At 39.9% G+C, this 22498-nt stretch overlaps 1 protein-coding gene across 1 annotated transcript; it reads right to left on the minus strand.

Annotated features, from left to right (window-relative positions):
• Window positions 1–1131: 1131 nt before the first annotated feature.
• Window positions 1132–6863, minus strand: gdf10b (growth differentiation factor 10b). Its single transcript, XM_067576501.1, has 3 exons — window positions 6081–6863; window positions 3374–4275; window positions 1132–3024 (listed from the first exon to the last, which is right to left on the minus strand). Exons 1-3 carry the CDS (start codon window positions 6367–6369, stop codon window positions 2833–2835), a joined length of 1383 nt encoding a protein of 460 aa, XP_067432602.1. The 5' UTR covers window positions 6370–6863; the 3' UTR covers window positions 1132–2832.
• Between the last annotated feature and the right edge of the window lie 15635 nt (window positions 6864–22498).

Raw genomic sequence — 22498 nt, forward strand, 5'->3', positions numbered from 1 at the left:
TCAGGCTGTTAAGAGTTCCTCTCTATGGAGTCCATCACTGATGAAAGGCAACGACAAAATCTAGTGTCATGATTTCAGCAAATAATGTAGGCGTGCAGGAGCAAAACAAACACAGCAGGGAAAGCTGGAGTGAGAAAGCTCTGTTGTGAAACTGTGGTTATCAGATTACTTAAGGCCATATTACTGTGTTGAGAAATATGTAGTAAAAACCTATTAAATTATATAAGGATTTGGCAAATATCCTATGGCTTTGATGGTTGATATTGATTTTATGCTGAGGCTATCAATGACTAATGTTTTGACCCATTATCCAACATGACTTTTTCTGCTTTCATGTCCAGAAATTCAGAAGTATCTCAAGTGTTTCCTCCATAATTTCTTTCTTATTTAGGTGTGAAAGCCTTTCAATCAGCTTCATGGAACATTAAAACACTCTGATGAAACATTTTTTATTGTTAACAGCTCTTTAAAGCAGTATTAACTGATTTTTTAACCATATGGGGGCAGTGCAATAAACTGTAAATACAACACTGACATATTAACAACTTTAAAAGTTGTTACAGCAACATGTCAGCAAACATTTGTCTATTTAAACATCTATCAGACATGGAGCAATGTTAGCATTAATTGGGAGCTGTGCTTCTGGCCATCTGATGAATGTAAATATTCACTGTCCTTATAGCTCTTTTTTGGTTGTTACTAACTTCTAAGGGAAATATGTGGCCCTTAAGCTGCTAAAGGCTCCACTATGTTCACCAGCTAGTCGCTCTTTCTCTTTCTGTTGTTTGGTGCTGTGCAAGCAACATCTGCCTAGTGAATATGAAATTGTCTTTGATCAGAGTGGTGAGAGTGAACCAAAACAATAAAGTTGTGGGCCAGAAAACCAAAACACTGAGCTGAAAGATGCTAAATGCTCCATAGGACTGAGGGGAACTACAGTGCTGGGTGGTAATTCTTTGAGGTAATATGGTATTAGTCACTATGAGTGACTAATACCATATTACAAATCATCATCTGACCCATTTTTTAATATAGAAATATTGATTAGTGCAGCTTTAAGGTGGTGAGACTTAACATTATCACTTATTCAATGCTGGCAGAAAAAGAATACATTCCATTATATTACTGCCTTTATTTAAAAGAAAAAAACAAAAATGTAAATGAAAATTTACAATATAATGACAAAGGTTTTTCAGACTTCTTAATTGTAGCTTTGTTCAGAGAGGAAACTCTGTCATGGTATTTGACACAATGACTGGCCATTTTTAATTAAAAAATCGAGATCAGCATATTACATCAATATATCAACATATCTTTAAATAACTTCTATGTAATATATAATATAATGTAATCAAATGTAAATGTATGGTATTTATATAATATATAGTAAAGTATATGTCAAATGTACACATAGTCTATTTTTTATGCTTTTTACTTCAAAGTAAACAAGTATCTTTGACTGTATGTACAATTCAGTTTATTTCCATACCAAGCATACACTATATTTATGATTTGTCAAAGTACACATCATATAACTATTCAAATACACTTTTAGCCATACAGTTATAGGGGTGGATACATGTATCCCTTTTAATTATTATGGAAATCTACTATCATTACTGTACATACTACAAACTGTACATGTCATTTTGGATACACAGTATTTATGTCTATTAAGGAAAAATACTGAATAGCCACAGGAAGTACATGAACCTTTTCATTTATAAGTCCCTTCAACTTTCCCAAAATGCACAGCAGGTGGCAGCAACACACTACTTTCCTCTGTGCTGTAGCATGAAGCAGAAACATGCTGCACACTGTTCTGCTATATTAAATCTCAATTGTTGTCAAAGCACACTCATTATATACAAGATATAAACAAATAACTATGGAAATATAGTTAAAAGAAATTATTACCTCTCATGCATGAATAACATTTCTTGCTAATATATGGGAGGTGTTCAGTGTGTCACTCGGAGTGACTTAAAAACAAGTACCATTTAGTTTTCATTAGTAACTACAGTATTTACATGACAAAGATTGCTTAATTTGGAAGGATGAATGTGTACCACCACGCAGGCTGTGTGTCCAAACCCTCCGGAGTCTGCAAGTCAATGTGCACTTTATCAGTTTGTTCAAACTTCAGTTGAATTTGACGGAGATGGAGACAAGCAGCAGACACCATAGAGAGGAAACTGATGCAACCCACACTGTCTAGAACTCATCAAAAATAGGCCTAAGAGACTAAAAAGGGCTGCTGACAAGACCATTTTAGTCAAGCCTGAGCCAATTCCCAAACCAAGTCCAGTAGAGTTTTGAGTCCAGAGTGAGACCAGAGCAACTCAAGTCCCATCCAAGATTGAAACGGGCAAAAACACGAGCTAAAAAAGTACCAGAGAAGCTTGTTAAAGATCAACAGAGATACAGCTCTACCTGCAGGAACTCTGTACTAAACACCGAGGAGCATAACATACACAGGTTTCTATAAGTGCACTTTCTTGAGTTGTTTTTAAAAGCGGGAAGAAAATAAAGGTGGAGAAAAATTGATCTATGAAAATGATTAAATAAGCAGGAAAAAGGTGAGTTCAATCATGGCAGAGACCTGTTTAAGAAGTCAAAAAGAAGTCCTCTAGACCAGACTTAAGAACTACAGCCCTGCCAGTCATATCAATTCATTTCAAAGCTTTCTCAGCAGTCCCCACTGAGTCTTACCACTACTGTTCTTCGATCTGAAAGATGCCTTCCTGCTTCATGCTGAATCTACAGTTATGTCCTCCTCACTGCCTTTCATCGACATTGATTGCAGGTCTAGCGGCTCTGGTGTCTCCTGCCCTACCGACAGGCACACGTATCCACAGACATGCCGGGGTAAACTTTGAGCACCATATTCCTGTGCAGGTCGAGGAAAAGTACGCTGAGAGGACTCATCTTCTCCGGTACACAGCACGGCTCGGGAACACCGGGGACTATTCCCACAGCTCTGACGATGCTCTGGATGGTGGCATGATTGGATGGACGCACCACCTGAGGAAGTAAGCAGTGGTGAAAAGGAATTATTACTACAATGCAACTGACAAGAACTCCACTGTCTCCACTGTGAAAATTAAAGTAAATATCCAAAAAGATACCAAGGAACTGGTTACTGCTCCGACTGATACATTTTTAATTGTTTACAGTTGTTTTCAATTTTTATTGTGTTTGCCAATTTTGCCATTTGCTTTGACAAGTTTTTCTTGACTGATAATGCTTCCATCTCAACGTTTATGTATTTATGTCCCTGCTTTTAATGTTGAGAAGGGTCTGTGTGTGTGATTAGTTATGTAATTATGAAAATAAATCCAGTAAGAGGTTAAAAGGTGTTTCTCTGGATCACCTTAGGGATGGGGAATCCACAGGTCCCAGCACAGTAGTAGGCATCAAACGACTTTGGGGCCAACACCCATTCGCTCCAGCCAATATCAGCGAAGTCCACCCTGAGGTAGCGCCTGGAGCAAACCCTGGGCTCGCTCCACTGTCTCCTCCTGGCCTTCTTCATTGTCCGCTCATCAAAGCTCAGCACCTGGGCCTTACTCAGGCCCTCGCTGCTTTCCTGACCCAGCTTCCTTCCTGGTTTGACCGCTGCTTTGGATTTGGCGGGGAAAAAGGTGCTCTGCCACAGTTCATGGTTCTTTAAGGTGTTAAAGTGGACCTCTGGAATGTCGTTTGTGTGGATCTGGTGCTGAAGCTCCCTCCGGATCCTTGAGGCTGAGGCGGACGCATCCTCCCCTACAGGAAAGGGTCCATAGCGCTGGAGCGACATGGCTACACTGTTTGGTTCATCTATGGCTCGGTCATCAGCGTACAGCAAAATATATGGCAGGTTGGCTGGAGAGAGGCGTTCGTGGCCATGAGGACTCTTCTGTTGCATCCGAGCCGCCCCAAACCCCATATCAAACTCCACCGTGACCACAAGCTCTTTGACATCCCTGGCTTGTTTCACCACCGCTGTGATGTCCCTCGATTGCCAAGAGCCTTTCTTGAAAGGGGTCAGAGTTACGTTTCCCAGTGGTGTTGCAAAAGCAGAGTTTGGGGAAGATCCATGGAAGAGAAGCTGTGACGAGGGAGGATATGGATGCTGGAGGCTGCCAGACGGGTGGCGAGGCCTTCGGAAATGCCACGGTCGCTGGTGGTGGCGGGGGCGTTTGTAGAGGAAGTGAAAAGAGGCAAAGAGGACGACCTCCGAGTCTTGGATGGAGGATAAGTTGAATTGGAACACGTCTTTGCCTTGCAAGACTCCTGGGGAATTTGAAAAAAGAAATTATAAAAAGAATGAGAGGACTGACAATAAAAGCAAGGTTTCCATGCTGAGTCAGACTTTTTAAGTATGGGCTAAACATATGAATATTACTCTACTCATCATAATTCTTTCTCATGCAAAGCACGTAAAAACCTTGTTTCTTAACTCTTTTGGAACTGAGAAGAACAGCTGTGTTTTCATCTTGTCTGCCATGCTTTTTGTACTTTGTTTAATGCTTTTGGGAAAAGATTGATAAATCAAAGATCAATTTTTTTCAGTCCAAGTACAAGTATTAAATCATTCAATCAGTGAATCTTGCTCTGAAATGAACTATAAAGATGACTGAAGCGATCAAGTTGCTTCTTTGAACCTTTTCCCCCCTCTCTTATTTTTTTCTCCTTTAGCATCTCAGTCTGGCATGTTGACTGACATGAATAACTGCATCCAATATATGTTCTGCAAAATGTTGCTCAACACATGTGACTGACATAAGCAACAGCATGGGAAATATTAAGCACAGCACGGTTAAGTGCCTGCCTCACGCATGACCAAAACCTCATCCTAGATGGCTATCCTCTTGAAGTTCAACCTTGTCTCCCACACTTCCACCACAGCCTGAAAGACAAACACTGGATCGGTCCAGTAGGTCTGTAGCATATGGAAATGCTTATAGGAGAAAGAGCTCCTCTGAGGCTTTTCGCTGTGCAGCCGGTGTCTGGGTGTGATAATAGGTTCTCTTGTCTAACACCTAGACTGTTACTGCTACCGGGGAACTAACAGTGCTTGACACTTAAAGTCCCCCAGTTCACTAAATCACAACTCCGACGGAGCATGGAGGTGAAGATGTGTAGCCCAAAGGGCAGTGGGGGCTGCTCTGTGATTGACAAAACACCTGCATTAAGGATTGTTTAGGACGTCCCACTGATGAAATAATAAAAATCTTTTTTTTTTCAAGGTATTTGTTGTGTATGTGATTTGACTGTTCAAGATTATCTGAATTTTCTGCATTTCTTTTTACTTTGTATGCATTTTCAGTCTGTGAAAGGAACTTGAAATGTAAAGTATAAATTAACAAGTGCCCTAAACAATGAGTGTTTAATTCAAAGATAAGCATAAAAGTGTTGTATTAATTATGTTATATGTTAATGTTATATGTACTTTGGCACCTACTTCCTATCAGACTTGAACTTAGCTTTATGGCACTCGCGTTTTTCTCCTCTGACTAGATCCTTGCTTGTGTATAATGTATGTGGCTTTGGATAAAAGCGTCTGCTAAGTGAAATTGTAACATAGCAACATTGTACTTTTTAAAGGGTAAATAAACACAGGCTATTATCCTGATTCACATTTTATTAATTTTAAATAGTCTGTGAATAAATACAGACTTTTGTCTTTTTGTAGTGCTTGTAATGTAGTATAATAATCACCAAATTGATATCAGATTAATGATTATGACATGAGTAACACACAATTATGCTTCAAAAATGATAATTCTAATCATTTTTTAATTTTTTTAATTGGGAAATGTTGGTCTTTATTAAACTTACAGTCTTTATTTGAAAATAAATGCCTAATCAATATTCAAAAGTTAATAATAATATCAATAATCTGTAGATATCTGGGGGATTTTTAATAAAGAAGAATAGTGATCATATAAAATAATATACCTACTAAACATTTTGGATATTAGACTCAACTTTCAAGGCGCACGCAGTATCTGTTAATTAATTTTGGACAGGATAAACTTTTCTGTTCAGTCCAAAAACAGCGTTCATTGAAAAAATAAACGTGTGGGGTCACTCACTCGGGACAGCTTTGAAACTTCTCACGGTGTTTCCGTCCTTCTGGCTCTGCGGCTCTTTACTGTACTTCTCGTACACTTTGAACATGTTGATGGAGACCATGTCCCGGTTTGCGCTTTCGTGCGCAAAGACGCGCTGCTCTTCAGGCGACGGGACATCGCCACCTTGACGCACGACTTCACCAAGATCCTCAGTTACGACTTTACCCCAGGTAGACTGCAGAATTACCAATAAATGCAGAATGTGAAAAAGCCGGTTCGCCATGGCTGGTGATCTGGGAAATGTTTCCATGCAAAAAAGACTCTCGGATAAAGTTCTTTATTCTGAGAAAAAGAATCAAAGAAATGGTCCCTCTCTGCTCGCTCGCTGGTTGATGCCCACCCAGACTAAACGGCCGGTATCCAGGTAATCCGTATCAGACCCGCACTCCACGGTTCATGGTCTACAGCTGTTTCTACAATGGGAGGAGACCCGGGGTGGACGCATGCATGAAGCGCTGCTGCTGGATGACAGATGGTGACGCCTCGGAGCGCACAGCCAACGAGAGACATGCAGCGCTTTTAGTTCAGAGTAACTGCTTATGAGTGTTTAGAAGTTTAGAAGAGAATCTGAGAGAATAGTGTGTATGTATTTAATCACGAAGCCATTAAGGTTCAAACATAGAGACCTAAGAAGTTTTAAAGCTGCAGTGTGCAACATAAAAATAACAACACACAGGGTTTTTTCATCATTATTATCAGTATGTGACGGTGTGTGTCATGCCTATATCCTGTTGGCCTTCTTAAAGAAAACTTGCTTTCCAATAAACTGAACCAGATTTTCTGTGGGTGGTTATCAAGTTAATGTTTGTGGTCATGGAGCAGGAAATTGGTAAAAAGTTGGACAAGGATCATTTGAGGGAGACTGTAAAAAAAGAACAAATTGTATATATTCATTTTCTATTGGTAATTTAAAGTGTAACATAGCAAAAAACAAAAAACATTCTCTCACCTACCTCTAGTGCAGAAACTTTGAGGGGTTTTTTGCACAGGTTTTGATACATCCCTGATAATTCTGTCTCCACCTAAATACAGTGGAGATGAATAGAATCGGATGGATCTCACAGCACTGAAATATTTAAAAATTCAAAAGCAGCATTTCTTCCCACAAACAGTGTCACTATCAAGGTGTAGTCACATCAGAAAGTGCCACAGCAAAATTCATCTGCTTGTCCTTGCAAAGTAATACCAGGTTCAGACTACATGACATTTTTGTCTGATAAGATGTCACTATATCAAATTAGATGATTATAGAGTCATAAATTCTTGCCATGATTTGGCTAAAAGACATGACAGACTACATGTTGCTACCTGACCAATCATATGCTGCAATCAATGCAAGTAAAAAGTCGATAGTTCCAAGTCGGTTTTCCCGACTTCCAATCTAAATTAGTGCATCTGCTCAGGAAAACATGGACGCCTGCAACAAACTGATGTTTGGAGGGCCATGTACATGCAGGGTTTCATTCCAACCCAAGACTGAAGCAGCTGATTAAAGAGATTAGCACACTTTAAAAGAGATGGCAGGAGTAGGCTAGTACTGCATACTCACAAAGACTTCTATCAAGCACAAATCATGGAATGGAAATAGCAATGGCAACTACAAAGTTGTTACAGCACATTTCACAACACAAACACTTCATGAAGTAAAAATTGATGAAAAGGTAATTCTGCTTACTGTTCGCTGTGTGCGCCGCCATATTGCTGTGTCAGGCGTGTTTCTGTTGGCGAAATCATGCTAGATGATTCTTGCCTGAGTTTCTGACTTGGAATTCCGACTTGAATGACTGTTCCATTGTAATTTTCCGTGTCAGAAGTTGTTTTTTTCTGAATGCCAAGTACAATGGATTGCAGCAATAGCTTTCCACCTTTCACGACCTGCATGATGTCATCGGAAGGAGGTGCCAGGGAACGACTTCCAGGAACATGAATGTAAACAAACAATGGCGTCTGAAGTGGTGTGTATGATACTGGCTGTCTATTGTCATGGCGTCATGAACCTTTCTTTTGTTTCCCAGCTCCACCTCACAGCATGAGCCCATCAACAACATCATTTATCTTTTGCTTGTAACTAACTTCTGTTTACAGTTCTGCGCGGAAGAGCGCTCTCTGCACCTATTGGCCAACATCATGGAACACATTGTGGAAGTTGTTGTAATTGGCATGAGAAGGTAAAAATTTCGGGCATGCTAGTCTTTTTGTCGGGACCTTGTGAGGTGTCCCAGATGTGCATTGGTTGTCATCCACTACGACACACTAAACTAGATGAAACAAATTGTCACACCTGATGCCCATTTTTGGTCCAGACACCCTACATTTGTCAGGTCAGCCTATTAATGGGCCGATATTGTGTAGTCTGAACCTGATGTGCGCAATGTCAGAACCTTACGAACGTAGGGACTCTAGCTGGCAAGCTAACAACTAAGACAATAGCAAGCCAGGAATGTGCTAGTACTAGTCACAGAGATTGATTGCACATTAACAAAAATGCTCTCCAAGCTAGCTAACTTACCAACTGTCATTTAACAAGCTAGTTAACCTGGCTGCTAACAAGACAACAAGTTCACACAGTTTATTCAAATCATATGTTATATCAGCAATTCCTGTCTTATAACTGTCTGCAAATCATTCCTCTTTTGAGGAAATGTTCATACTCTGACAGAGGAGAGTTCAATTAAATAAAAGTGCAATACAACGAGAGAGCTGCACTGACTTCCACCATTATGGACGCTCCATTTCCTCAAAGGTCGTGTCAAGACTCCCTATTGCTCAATAGTGCAATAGTGCAAGTCAAGATAGGCAAAGTTGAACTGGATGTGGAAAAAAATCACAGATTTACTTCACTTCTTCTTGTAATTTAAGTAAACCAACCTTTTATCACAAAGTGGAATACCAGCGCTGTGCCAGTATTTATATTAGTCCATCCCAGGTGGAGGTAACTATGTAGTTTTGAAAAGGTGCCTCAGATTCAGCTTCGAGTGGTTGAAAAAAGTCAATAATTACCACCTGTAATTTTTTCAGTGTGTTTAGACTACTGAAGATGGTTATCTCAGCCTCAGAATAGCTGACAGCTTATCAAGATGACTGACAAGTGTTACAGCAACACTTCTGACTGATGGGCGGGTGGAGCTCACAGTTGTTCCTGCCTCAAGGGGAAACTTTGTCATATTGTTGCTTGTTGACACACACTTCATTTAGAGAGAACTGAGCAGCGAACAGCTGAAAAAGAACCGCCAGACTTCTTTTTAGGGTCTCCTGCTTTCTGTGTTCCTCATGCAGCACAATGGTTACCCTGTGAGAGAGATGGCAGCATGGTAGAGTCACCACGGGTCAGACAGCTATTAAAATACCCCCTACTAGTCCTGAGGGTGATCACAAGGGGCTCTTTGACACCACTGTGTCCTACAACAGAGATAAAGGACTCTGCTGGGACTGGGATCCTCTTCAGAAAAACACTGGTGTGTTTAAAGGTCGTGCTGCTTCAACAACAGAGCCAGATAGCATCTGTCTCCACCCAGGGAATAATCAAATGCTGTTATCACTCAGCGTGGGGTTGTCTAATTGGTTCTAATGGGGTTAGAAAAACTTATCTTGCCCATGTTACTTTTCTTTTGATGATTTCATGCGGGGGTTTCAAAACAAACTGACGTGGAAGTGAGGAGGATGAGTTATGTTACACTGAAATGGCTGTAATTAATTTATTCAGACTGTCCTTTGACTTTTCTCACCATAAAAATTAACTAATGCGGGCCCTTTATTTCTGGGTCCTGTCTTGTAGAGGGGGCCTATGTCACATTGGGTTTTAAGACTCTAAAACTTGACCTGGGGGGTCAATAAGGGCTCAACAGCAAATTCTTGCCATGTGGCCTCTAACAGGTTAATCTGGCCCTGAAAGTTGTGTGACATTGTTATAGCTCCACAAAACACCTTTAAGTCACAGTAAAATGGAAGTTAGAGCATCTTTAGCTTCAGTAATGTGACGTATTTCTCTGGGGTTTCATTACAAGAGAGATTCGAATCAAACCCTCCAGATTTTCTTGGATATTTCTAAAGTGAGTCTGGTTTAGCAAGTGCAGTGCGTTATGAAGCTGTAGAGAGATATGATGATGTGCAGGACTGTTGTCCGACACCCAACACTCCCTCATCCTTGTTGTTCTATCAGGAGGAGTAAGATGGAGGTGAAATGAATGAATGAGACCGACATCCAAACTAACTTCCTCCTATGACATTGCTCTGCTAGCTATGTCCCACTAAGTGCAGTTTTATGTGATGGGTGGAGTAAGCTTAGTTAGTTAGTTTGGGTCAATATAGAACCAACACAATACTTAATTTTAATGTTACCTACAAAGCTGCTCAATACAAGGGTGGTTTTTACCCAGTTTTAGTGTTATTTTTATTCTACTGTTGGGTTATATACCCAAACTAAAGCTTTAAAATCTACTCTGCTCTTTTTAAACTTACATGTCACAGTTTGTTATTGATTGTTAATCACTTGTATATCTTTTGAATGTCATATGCACATTGTTTTGTACAAGAAACAATACATTTATGACTTTAGCTAAAGGCAGCTAATAGGTCAACATAACAGGTTGCTACTGGGTAAATATAACCCAATATTGATGAGTCATCTCCAAATGTGAACATCAAATGTTCTTTCAACTGAAAGAACAAGAAGAAAAACATATTTTTGCCTGAAGGGGGACTTTAAAATTTTACTTTAAATTGAAACACTTAATTTATAACTCTTCTTCATTCTGTCAGTGAGAACTTTAGAACATTTTTAATGTTCTGGATTGATTGGCAATGAGTCAAGTTTCCCATAGAGTCATTAAAATCAAATCAAATCAAATCTGATCTAGTTTGACAAAGCAATCCCAACTCAAGGTCCACTTCCTTGGTTTTTCCAGAACTTCAAATCATTTTACACAACCTTCATCAGCAGATTGGGTTTGCGTAGTTGTCATGGAAATACATTGACATCTGAGGTCAGAAGCTGTAAATGTTGTCATCGACAGTGCTTGTCCTTGTTGGCCTAAAAAAAAATTACTTACTAACTTTTTTCCAACTTTTTTCTTGCACTGAGCAAAAACTATCCACTGATGAAGACCATACTAGTAAGGGACCTTGAGTTGGGATTGATTTGTCAAACTACAATTTCCATGGTCTAGAATAACTCTAATCTAATCACTTTATGGCAATACATGTAGACAAAATAGACAGCTTCATTTGCAGCCTTTGAATGTCATAGTCTTTTCACTTCTTTCTTCCAAAAATAAACTTAACAGACAAAACTACACTCAGCATCTGGCATTGAGTTAGTGTGACAAATCCAATCTTCACCTGTGTTATCACAGAATTAAATCATCCTCTATCTTCTGCCTTTGAGGTCTTGATGTATGCGTTCTTACTTGGCATACAAGGTTATCATTGCTGGACACGACTGCAAAGTGGCAGCATTAGAAAGAAGCTCTTGCTCATTTCTTCTGTGAAGTACTTGCCATTGATATTGTTTGTTTACTATTTTCTGCTATCAAACTCCATTGTGCCACCTTGCCTTATGGAAATACATCAGCTCCATGTTGACTCCTCTGGTGAACCAGCTGTAGCCACTGGGCCAAAACTGCTTCACCGCAGTGATTAGCCGCCACTTCAAAGGTAATTTAAAACCCTGTGAGTGTTTGTCACACCCACAGCAAACTTCATGGGACCTCTCACTTTACAGCTTGCCCGCTATATGAGAAGTATAGCCTTAGAAGGACAAGGCTCAGAATTTGTTGAATTGCAAACTGTTATATCCAATGAACATAAATTCTCAAAGATCATAAAGTCACCTCATTATAGTGAGTTTGCGGCCAGAGATCAAAGGAGCGTGTCCAGGCTCTGTGTCCCACACACGTCAGGACGGTTACCAATATAGCTGCTAAACAAAGTAGAGTGTAGAGCGAGAGAGAGAGAAAATAGTCATTATTAGGTGTTTTAGACCAAAATTAGAACTAGCTTTTTTTAAAAATTGTTCTATGAATAAACCAGTGGAATAAAAGTTTTTTTGAGAAGGACACCCATAATTTAGATTTTCTTCTTTATAGCTGTGCTGGAAATATCTCAACTTGTCATTGCCTCAGTTTAGCATTTGGTTGCTTGAAGGACTTTTTTGTTATTTGAGGAAATACGCTTTTTTGCTGAGAATTGTATGAAAATATTGACACCACTCTCACATCTGTTCGTTCAATATGCAGCCAGTTAGCTTAGCTTAGCATAAAGACTGGAACAAGGGGGAAACAACTAGAATGCCTCTGCCCAGAGGTGGAAAAGGGTTAGGGTTAGGCCTGCTCAAAGGGTTGAGGCCTACAGCTCAAAATTTTTGCTAATTAACCTGCTATATTGCATTTGTTTAATTCATACAACTTTTGTGAGCTGAAGGTGCCATTAGTTTATTTTTTTGTAACCTTTGGACAGAGCCAGACTCTCTGTTTTCAGTCTTTATGCTAAGCTAACAGTCTCCGGGATATAGCTTCATATTTAGCATACAAACACGAAAGTGATATTGACCTTCTCATCTAACACTTCACAAGAAAGCGACTAAGTAGATTTGACAAAATGTTAAACTATTCCTTTGACCATCCTCCATTCATACATCACCATCAAACCTCAGGAATGGTGCTGAACTGTGAAGCAACCTCGACTTTTAGGATCATCACGTGACGCACACTCACCTAAAAGGCATTTTTCACATAGTCAATTGGAAAAGGAGCGCCTGTAAAATGGTGAATACATTTTCCTGAATGTCACAAACCCTCTGAAATAACTTTTTGGTATCAGAATTTTAGCTATTTGCTCCAGTAACATCTGACAAATGATTAAATTAAATTATTTTATCCCAAAGCAAAGATTTAAGTTAAGAAAGGTTGACCAGATGAGCAAAGAAAAGTAGAAAAGTGCAGTGTGAAGTGGACACTCCTTCATTTGAGGGGATCACTGACGCTGAAAAGATTGAGAACCAGTGCTGTTAGTTATAGAAGTCAATAATAGAAGTACCAGACCAAGAAGCGGGCCAAAATTCACGTCCTCTTTTGCACATTGAGACTCATTTAAAATTTTTCATCTCGTATGACATCATGGATGAGTCACCTCTCCACCTCCTCCTCCTCCTCCTCCTCCTTCGCAGGGTGAAATGGAAGTGTACCCCCCCAAAAATATGCTCTCATTCACAGAATATTTGCCTGGGGTGCTCATCAGGACAGGGAGGAGGACAGACGAGCCCACCATGTTTCTTTTGGCCCAGGACCCCATCCTTCATCCTCCCCCTTTTCCTCCTCCTCTTCCTCCCTTTGACTTGTTTTCATACCGCTGGCTGGAGCTGAATGACCATTCATGCTCGCTGCTGTTGGATATGGATGTTTGTGTTTGTGTGTGTGTGTGTGTGTGAGAGACTGAGGGGCATGACATCCCCTCATCTGATGTCTGCCAAGCAATCCACACACACTCACTAGTCTGGATCCTGTGCCATACCTCCCTCATAGAGAGTCACAGTCATGCCACTTCAGCTCACATCAACATCATTCAAACAAGAGTGACAGGTCCAGCACGGACACACACACACACACGCACACACACATACACACACACACACACACACACCCCTCTCCAGGAGATATCCGGTTGTCTCATGCATTAGCGTTGCAAGTAGCAGTGCCAGCTGAAAGAGGAATGTCTGCTGGAGTCAGAGGGGAAACTTGTGCATGACAAATTTATGACTGCAAATCACTGCAATTTGCCAGACTGTATGGTGAAAAAACAACAAGTGACATGTGAGAAGAATTAGACTGAGTTGAATCATTTCTGTGGCACTCGGGAAGCTTGTTGACAAAATGTCACCGCCGTCATTTGTGTGACAGACAGACAGACAGAAAGCGTGTATGTGTGTGTCTAATGATGAGTGCGTGTTCATTCAGACTGTGATTCTGTAGTTCAGATTGTGTCATTGTGTTATTTGTGCATATATGTTTGACTCTTGTATTGTAGAAATGCTCACACACACGTAACCGCATCCAGCCCACACAGCGTGAGAACTGTACAGTATGTCTGAGTGTTGTGTGCAAACAGGTGGAGTTTCAGAACCTGCAAGAGTTTAAAATGGCAACTGAAAGGTCAACTGCAGAATGAGTGGTGTGCAAGTGTCTCAAAAGATGAACACCGGACTATAGAGATAGGTCTAAATAGAAGGATAGACTGATCTCTCAAAGACTTGACAAAGTCTTGTTGTTATCACTACTTTCTGCAACAATTAGCCTAATGGGTAATTTAACCAACCTGAATATGAACTTACAAGACTTACCTCACCAGGAAAATGACAGTGTCAACCATATGTTCAAATGCATAGAATAAACCTTACCTTTGTCCTGATAAGCAGCCTCTTGTGGTCATGCAAAAAAAAAGACACAAGCCTGGTTCCATGACTCTGAAGCACAGGTGATATTAACAGAGCTGCACAGGTTATAAGTGAATTTACAGAAATAACTTTGTCACAAATAGGCTAAATGAACTGATACTAGCAATTTCTACTGGCAAATGGCAACAATTTGAGCGATAGTTCACTGATTACTGATTGGTTAGAGCAAAACAAAACAAAAGAGCTGCCTCTCCCACTAAGAAACATGTTTACAATGGCTGAATGGATTCAGTGGTAATTCAGTCTAATTACCAGACTAAGGTGAAAGTAGCATGCTGCTAGAAAAAAATCTATGCCTTTAGTACAAGAAAGTGATGTTAGCTCATTACATGCAATAGTTAACTTGGTAATTATTTCCAGTATAATTGCTTTTTTTCCCCATTAGGAGTAGATCAGTTCAAACATGATTTCCATCCCTAATGTTATGTTCTCCTTCATCAAAAAAGTTGGACTGTAAATAGGGTCATCCACTGGTTAAGACTACAAGTAATTTCTACTCGTTTAAATTAATAAAGAAAAAGGTGGTGAAATACTGATTGACAAAGAGCAGCCAGGTTCCTCTGACACAATTAAAAAGATACAACAGATTGAAGAATTACAGAATATTTGCTCTGCAAATTGTGTTTTTTATAATCCACTTTTATAGTTTAACATCAAAGTTGCGTCTGTTTTTGACATTCAAAATGAATGGAGATAGATTTCTAGATTTATTTTTCTGTTGAAAACAAGAAATAAAGGCAGACTGGAAATAATGAGCCCCAGAAGTGGACGAAACACAAATCAGACATAGGCTACAGTGTCAAAGTTTTCAGTTTGTTATAAACAGTGCAGAAATTGGCTGTGCTGTATCTATTCAGAGCTGTTGGATGGAGGTGAAGTTGCCCATTTAGAAACAATATCAACTGTTCACACTGCTTTTTCTGCCAGATAGGACCTCCAATATAGCCACTGGAGGCTGTTTTTAAAATTCAAGAAAGCCCTCGCAGATTCTCTCAAGTGTGGTTGCTTCTTGCTCGGCCTCCCTGCTGTCTGCGCCCCTCGATAGATGTCAGCTTGACCCCGTGCCACGGGGCTGTCAGAGCCACACATGAGGACCTGCTCATTTATCATCCTGCTGCAGACAGTGGGGCTGATGACTAACCGAGGTAATGAGCTGCTCTCGGCTGTGCGAGGGCTTCCCTCCCGAGATCCAACTAACATGTGCAGAATCCAAAACCACAAGAACCCCAACAAACCCCACACAGCACCACCCCCATGTGGCTCCACGCATACAAGGCCAGCAATCAGCATGATGGATTTCAGCCCTGACACGCTTTTCCTCAAGCGGCCCAATTAGGAAAATACTTTTGCAGGTTGTTTTTCCTTTCTTTAACAAAGCTAAGTTCTTATTGTGCTTTACTGTCTGATCCAGTGGTTGGTACACAGTATGCCAGAAGATGGATTGACTTTAAAGAGGAAATTTAGTTTCATTATGGTTAGGAATAAGAGGTTGGGGAAATCCCTTTGTACAAAAGGAAAGTGAGAAACCAGATCTTTTTTTTCATTTGTGCATTAACGTGATAACAATACATGTGTAAAACAATTGAAAACATGGTGTTGGAAGGCAGAACAGAGGAGGTCGCAAAATAATCACACATAATCAAAACAAAACAAAACAAAACAAAAACCAGAGAAACCAGATCTTAAGATTGAGGTTGTAGGTGCTGAACTCAAAAACCAAAGACAGACAGGCGCAGAAAGGCTCGAAGACATGCAGACAGGCCATAAAGTTCTTTTGAAAAACAAGCTTTCTGTGCCGTCCAACAACAGAATCCCACTGAGCAGTTTGAGGGATTCTCACTTAGATCTTACTCTCACCAATCATAAGAAAACATGTCAGAGGAAACCTTTCTAAGCCGAGGTCCAAACCTTACAAACTCTCTCTAAACCAAATGTCAATCTGCGCCTTTCTGACGGATGACTTTGAATGTCTCCCATGAGAAGAGCTTTCATTAATGGTGATCACTCTCCTCGAGTGTTTTCAAGACTGCAATTTTTTCTCAGCTATACCACTGAGCTGTATTGGCAATTCCTCCTCAGAGGCCCCCGTCTGAGAACAATCATCCACGACGTGTTTGTCAGTTATTTGAAAAATTGACAACGATCTCATATTGCACCTATTATTCACGTCTCAGGCTCCTGGAACAGCTGTATATTAAAAGCCAGCCAGGAGTACATATCTTCCTTTGCCAACAGGAATGGTTCGCAGCACCAGGCCCTCCAGTTGATTTCACACTCGGGGAGCAGACCTGTGCTCACACTTGGCCCCACCTTATTAAAACTCTTTCCTTGTTAATTACCTCCAGACAACGCTGTTGTTCAGTCAGGATGGAGGACCAGAGAAACGTGAAACTGCTGGTGATACCTTGAGTTTGTCTGATAAGTAATTGGTATATGAAGTGATATATGATCTTGTGCAGTGTTTTGACTTGATAGATATTTGATTTGTTAAGAGTGCAGGTTGCATGAATCCCAAAGCCAGCTGAATTTCTGTGGCTATGAACAAGGATAAACAAAGCAAAAACACCATGAATCACATTTGATCCTCTAGAGCTTTTTTAAGCTTCAACTTTTTACTCCACACCAGTGAAGTGCATCGATGGCCTCACCCTCCTCTCACTCAGACAGTCAAGCTTGTATCCCAGCAACATACAGTAGATGTTCACCACCCATGCCCTCACTGTAATCTTGTTTATAACAGCTTTCCTCCATTACTCTTTCTGCGATGACCTTCTTTGTGGCTGATACCCCTCTAATCTTGACAGCTGCAACCAGCTCACTGCTGGCCATACCCATGTGACATAAGCAAGGACTACACCCTGTATTGACCAAAACATTATTAAAAAAGGCCATTTTGAGGCATTTGGGCAAGCAGATACAGGATCATGCTGTGGTAAAAAAAAAAAACCTAATTTGTGTGCACAAATGAATAAATCATGCTCTAGACTTCATAGTTCAGTGAGGGAACATAAAGTTTATCATATGTCTAAGGGATGTCAAAGATTACAAAACATTGTTCGACAAGCAAAACTCAAAGTACAACAGATATCTTCTTCCAAAATCAAACCAAAATAGCATTAAATACAAGCAGCTTGACACTCAATATTAAGTTACTGTAGCAAATAGCTGACCTGAAGTTACAGCTGTAGTTTTGATGTTCAAGATATGTAAAGTGTTTTGCCTGTTAAAGAACATTGTATTATCTTTGATAAGTGTTAAACATACTGTATGTTAAATATCCATTTAAACATTATGCTCTGTTAATTGTGCGCAGGCATTACATAATTTGAGAGTATAAATTAATAATTTGTGTGCCTAAATTTAGTATTTTTCTTTTTAGGATCATGAGCCCAATAAGAAAGGTGGTTTTTCTCAAGACATCATCACTCATCATCACGTTATCACACTCATAGCATGGTAATTTAACAGAGAAATAAAGGGATGTGCTTTCTCATTGGGTGAAAAGACAGAAGCAACAGCTAAAAATGGGTCAGAGCCAATTCAAGGTTATCATGCTAAAACAATACAGTTAAGACACTGTAGTTTAGTTTGGCTCTGTGTTGTGAAAGTGCTCTCTTTTCACAGAAAGGCCCCCCTGTTGTTTATGCCTATGATGAGCTGAGGAAGGTGATGTCGGCCATCGAGTGCCACGTTCTGTCCTCGCCATGATCCATCACTTCAAGGGCTACCCTACAGGAAGGACCATTTTCCCATCATCCCTCAGTCAGTGAGGCCGTTACTCTCCACATTAATGGACCAAATGGACTGACGACTGGCACCAAGCGCTCTCCATCTTTCTCTCCAGCCCTCACTTTATTACTCTTTGTATACTTTCTAACTTTCTCTTCCTTTCCCAGTCTGCTTATTTCTCTGTCTGTCTCTCGACTTCCCTCTCACGTTTTCTCCCGATCCCGTTTTCAGCATTTTGGCTTAACTGTCTATAAATCACTTGTCATATCACTGTGACGTAGTCTGGCCCTGCTGAGACAGCCTGTGGTGTGATTTAGCCTCAAGTTGATTTTCGTGCAGAGTGATACTTTGTATGTCAGTGCCTCTGTCAGTCGCACACAATTCGGACACAGCGAGTTTTCCAGCCAGCCCTGAACTTTTTATTCTCTTTTCATGCGAGAGAATGGAATTAAGTCGGTGCATTACAGACTTCAGTTTTTCTGGCCAGGCATATTGTTTTCCTTGGCCGCCTCACTTAAAGTCTGTTGAAACAGGCCTTTTTTTCATGTCTATAAATGGGCTCTTTTCATGAATCCATGAGGGAATGCTTGCTTTTTGAAGGGATTTAAGAGGATACTGCACCATACTCAGTCAGGGGCCCTAGATTTGTGCTGCACACTCCATCATATTGAGGCTAATATGGTATGGCGGGCTCGCTGTATATGAATTGTCATGGTATTTATCAAAATGGCTTGCCAAAGTGCTGGAGACGGGAACAACTGGAGTGGTGATGAGAGGGGTTAGTGAATTGCTTCCTGTCTCTGAGAGCTGATGAGTGAAAGAGAGAAGGAGGCAGCAGGAGCTCAGAGAACAGATAGCAGGAAAAATATTGCTCATGCTGTGCTTGAGACAATATGTTGTAATAGCATCTGCAACAGTGATGGAATAAATGCAATGGTAAAATCAATGTTAATAGTCATAACCCAGCTTGTCTCAGGATACAATTCCAGCAAACAATACACATTACAAAATGTCTCCAAACATCTGTGAAAAGCCAATTGTAGGCTTTAAAGTAATGGTTTGACATTTTGGGAAACATGTTTATTCACTATCTTTTGAGAGTTAGACGACAAGATTGATACCACTCTGTCTAGGAAGCTAAATAGGAAGCTATAGCCAGCAGCTGGTTAGCTTAGCTTAGCGTAAAGGCTGGAAAGAGAGGAAATCAGCAAGCCTGGCTCTGTCCAAAGGTAACGACATACACCCACCAACACGTCTAAATGGCTCATTAATTAACTTGTTATATTTTATGTGTTTGATCCAAACTACTTTAAAGGTGTTGGTAGTGGATGAATGAACCATTAGAGCCAGGCCAGCTGTTGCAGTCTTTATTCTAAGCTAACGGTCTCCTGGCTGTAGTTTCATTTTAAGCGTACATATATAAAAGTGGTATGAATCCTTTCATCTAACTCCCGGCAAGAAAGCAGATAGGCATATTTCCCAAAATGTTAGATTAAATGCTAAACAACACATTGTGGTTTTACAGGTGTGCTTTGGCTACTGTGATGTTGATGGGCAACCAGCAGACACTTTGCAACAAGATATAACTTGTGTTAATTAGTGAGCTTCAGAGGTGGTAGGCAGACTTTGTTACCTTTAGACTGAGCCAGGCTAGGCCTGGTTGTGGCTTTATATTTTGTTTGCAGACATGAAATTGGTATCAATCTTCTCATTTAACTCTTGGCAAGAAAGCAAATAAGTGCATTTCCCAAAATGTTGGTCCATTGCTTTAAGAATGATAAACAATGACTATACTACGGATAATATGTATAATTGTGTATGTCTTATTTAATGTCAGAAAAGTAGCATATTAGTAGCGAGTTTCAGGGAACACGGGCTGCATGCTGTCTTTCCCTGTTGGCGTCAGCTCTTCCGCTGGGAAAAACTAACTTAACTTAACTTGGTATTGCTCAAACTGAAAAGGTCCGTTCTCATGGAACTGGAGCCATTGACACAAACATCAGCTAAATTGATGTTATATTAAGGTTGTTTAATGGTAAGTTGAGCAGCTTTTTGAGTGTGCAAGGTTTTGAGGTTTTCTTCCTCTCCAAGAGTAATAAAACTGAGGTGATATTATGTTACCAACCCTTGTGTCATTAGTTTGACCCACAGGTATTCATCTCAAGATCATTTCAGCCCAGAGAATATATTTGCAAAATTAAATTTTCCTTCTGTCATTGTCTTTGGTTTATGTTACTGTTTTTGTAATAATTTTGCAAGTTTTCATGAGTGTGTATGACGAATGACCTCAGGTGTGTAACTGAATACAAAGATCAACTTTGAGTCTGCGTCTAAGAAATGGAGACAACTTAAGGCCAACAACACATTTACAAGTTGGTGATTGTTAGTGTTGGTATTGTTTAGGTACTCACCCTGTCCTTATAGCACCAGAGTTCATACTATTGTGTCTTGTCATGTACTTAAAAATTGCTTTTTTACCAGTGTCATTCCTTATACACATACGTGTTTAAATTTCATGTAAACGTTGTCTTGTATTTAATCTATACAGGAATGATGTATTTCATGAACACATACCGTACTTTCCACATTAATGCCAATAATTAATAGCAGATCTAATTCATGATTTAACAGCAGTTTACTTTACTTTTGTTTGAAATATTGGCGAGGAAATGAGTATGCTGTTCTACCAAAACAATCACAGCCATAGTCTTAATTGCAATTCATATTCCCCTGGACCTAATAGGAGTGTAACACAAAGCTACTGTATCTGTTCATGTCACAAAAAATTGTATGTATTTGTATCTGGATTTATTCCGAAGCTGTTGTCTACATTGCTTCATTTTCTGTGTCAAGTTGTTTTATACTGCCATTTATTTTCCTTATACATATATATAAAGGTGTAGCTACAAAGAAAATAAATATATGGGTTAAATATTACATTAAAACCATAGTAATCAAATGAAGATTATGTTTCATACACAAGTCAGAACTGCATTGATCCATATTGCGCGATTTTTCCTTTAAAACTGGAAGTTGTGTATATACATGACGGAGGCCCTGATGAATATACAGTTAAGTTGGTCTGAAGTTCCCTTGGCCATTTTGCAAGAACTTTTGAGACAGTCCCTTACTTTAGCTTGTCAGTTCTTGTAGCTATCGTTAAGTCACATGGTGTCAGGCTTAGATACCAGATCATGAGGTAAAAATAACATCATTCAAGCTTCATCCTGTACAAAACATTTGGTTCAAAATTGGGAAACTGTTGGTTAGAGAACATTATCTGTTCATTTACACCCCTAGGACCTGATTCCATTTCTGTGTTTTTGTCAGATTGTGATGTAACTCCCCAAACAAACATGATGATGATTCATAAAATTCAGTATTTTAGCATAAAGCAGGGAGTGCATATGCATCAGCAATTTTATTTATACAGTAAAAGACCCTTGATGATGCACTGTGCAGCTGTGCCTCGTATCTACTGACAGAATCAGCCTCTAAGGTATTTTTATGTAGTACTGTTACGTCAGTCTCTATAATATCTTTTGACTGTAAATTTATGATTGTGTAGTCTCCACTTTCACTGACACTGATTAACCCACATTTCTATTGTTACAGACTAAATAGCATGCATTACACACACACAAACACTGTCACTTAGCCAGCTCTAACTTGAGAGGAGCAATTTCTGGTTCCGACTGAATTATTTCTGTAATCACAGTCTCCCACCACACACTACGCCGCTACAGGCTCTCTCAGGTTGCAGTTAATGATCCTATGACCCGGTCCTGAACCTTTGACATCAAATACTCCAAATGTAGTGTGATGTGATTGTAAAACTGCAGCGTTTGTGAAACCACAGTGAACTCTCTCTTTGTCTGTTTCCTCTCTCTTTCCCCCCTTTATCAAATGACACAGAGGAACTCCCAGCTCACAGCCCACTTTCTTTTCTTTCACGCTTCCTGTCAGTCAGTCTGTTTTTCTGTGCGTCAGACGTGTGTTTAGCAGTGAAGTCAGCCTGCTGCTTTCTGCCAAACACCTCTCAGTAAGATATTTGATACCGCTTCTTCATATTTCAGTCAAGAGGGACTCGGCTTAATGTGTCATTTCACAATTAACCTTAACGTGTGTCCTTTTACAAGCTGAAGGCTCGGAGGGAAATAAACTGTGTTAGATTAATTACAAAGAACGAAATGTACTGTATGAC

This window comes from Thunnus thynnus, chromosome 20 (genome assembly GCF_963924715.1).
Source record: "Thunnus thynnus chromosome 20, fThuThy2.1, whole genome shotgun sequence".
Classification (NCBI taxonomy): Eukaryota; Metazoa; Chordata; class Actinopteri; order Scombriformes; family Scombridae; genus Thunnus; species Thunnus thynnus.

Bases quoted from the DNA above. Each gene is read 5' to 3' on its own strand.
- gdf10b (XM_067576501.1), bottom strand. From the start codon at position 6,369: ATGGAAACATTTCCCAGATCACCAGCCATGGCGAACCGGCTTTTTCAC. The intron at 4,276-6,080 runs GTGAGTGACCCC...CAAATTCCCCAG, and splicing joins AAGTTTCAAAGCTGTCCCGA to GAGTCTTGCAAGGCAAAGAC. The intron at 3,025-3,373 runs GTGATCCAGAGA...TTACTTCCTCAG, and splicing joins GTGGATTCCCCATCCCTAAG to GTGGTGCGTCCATCCAATCA.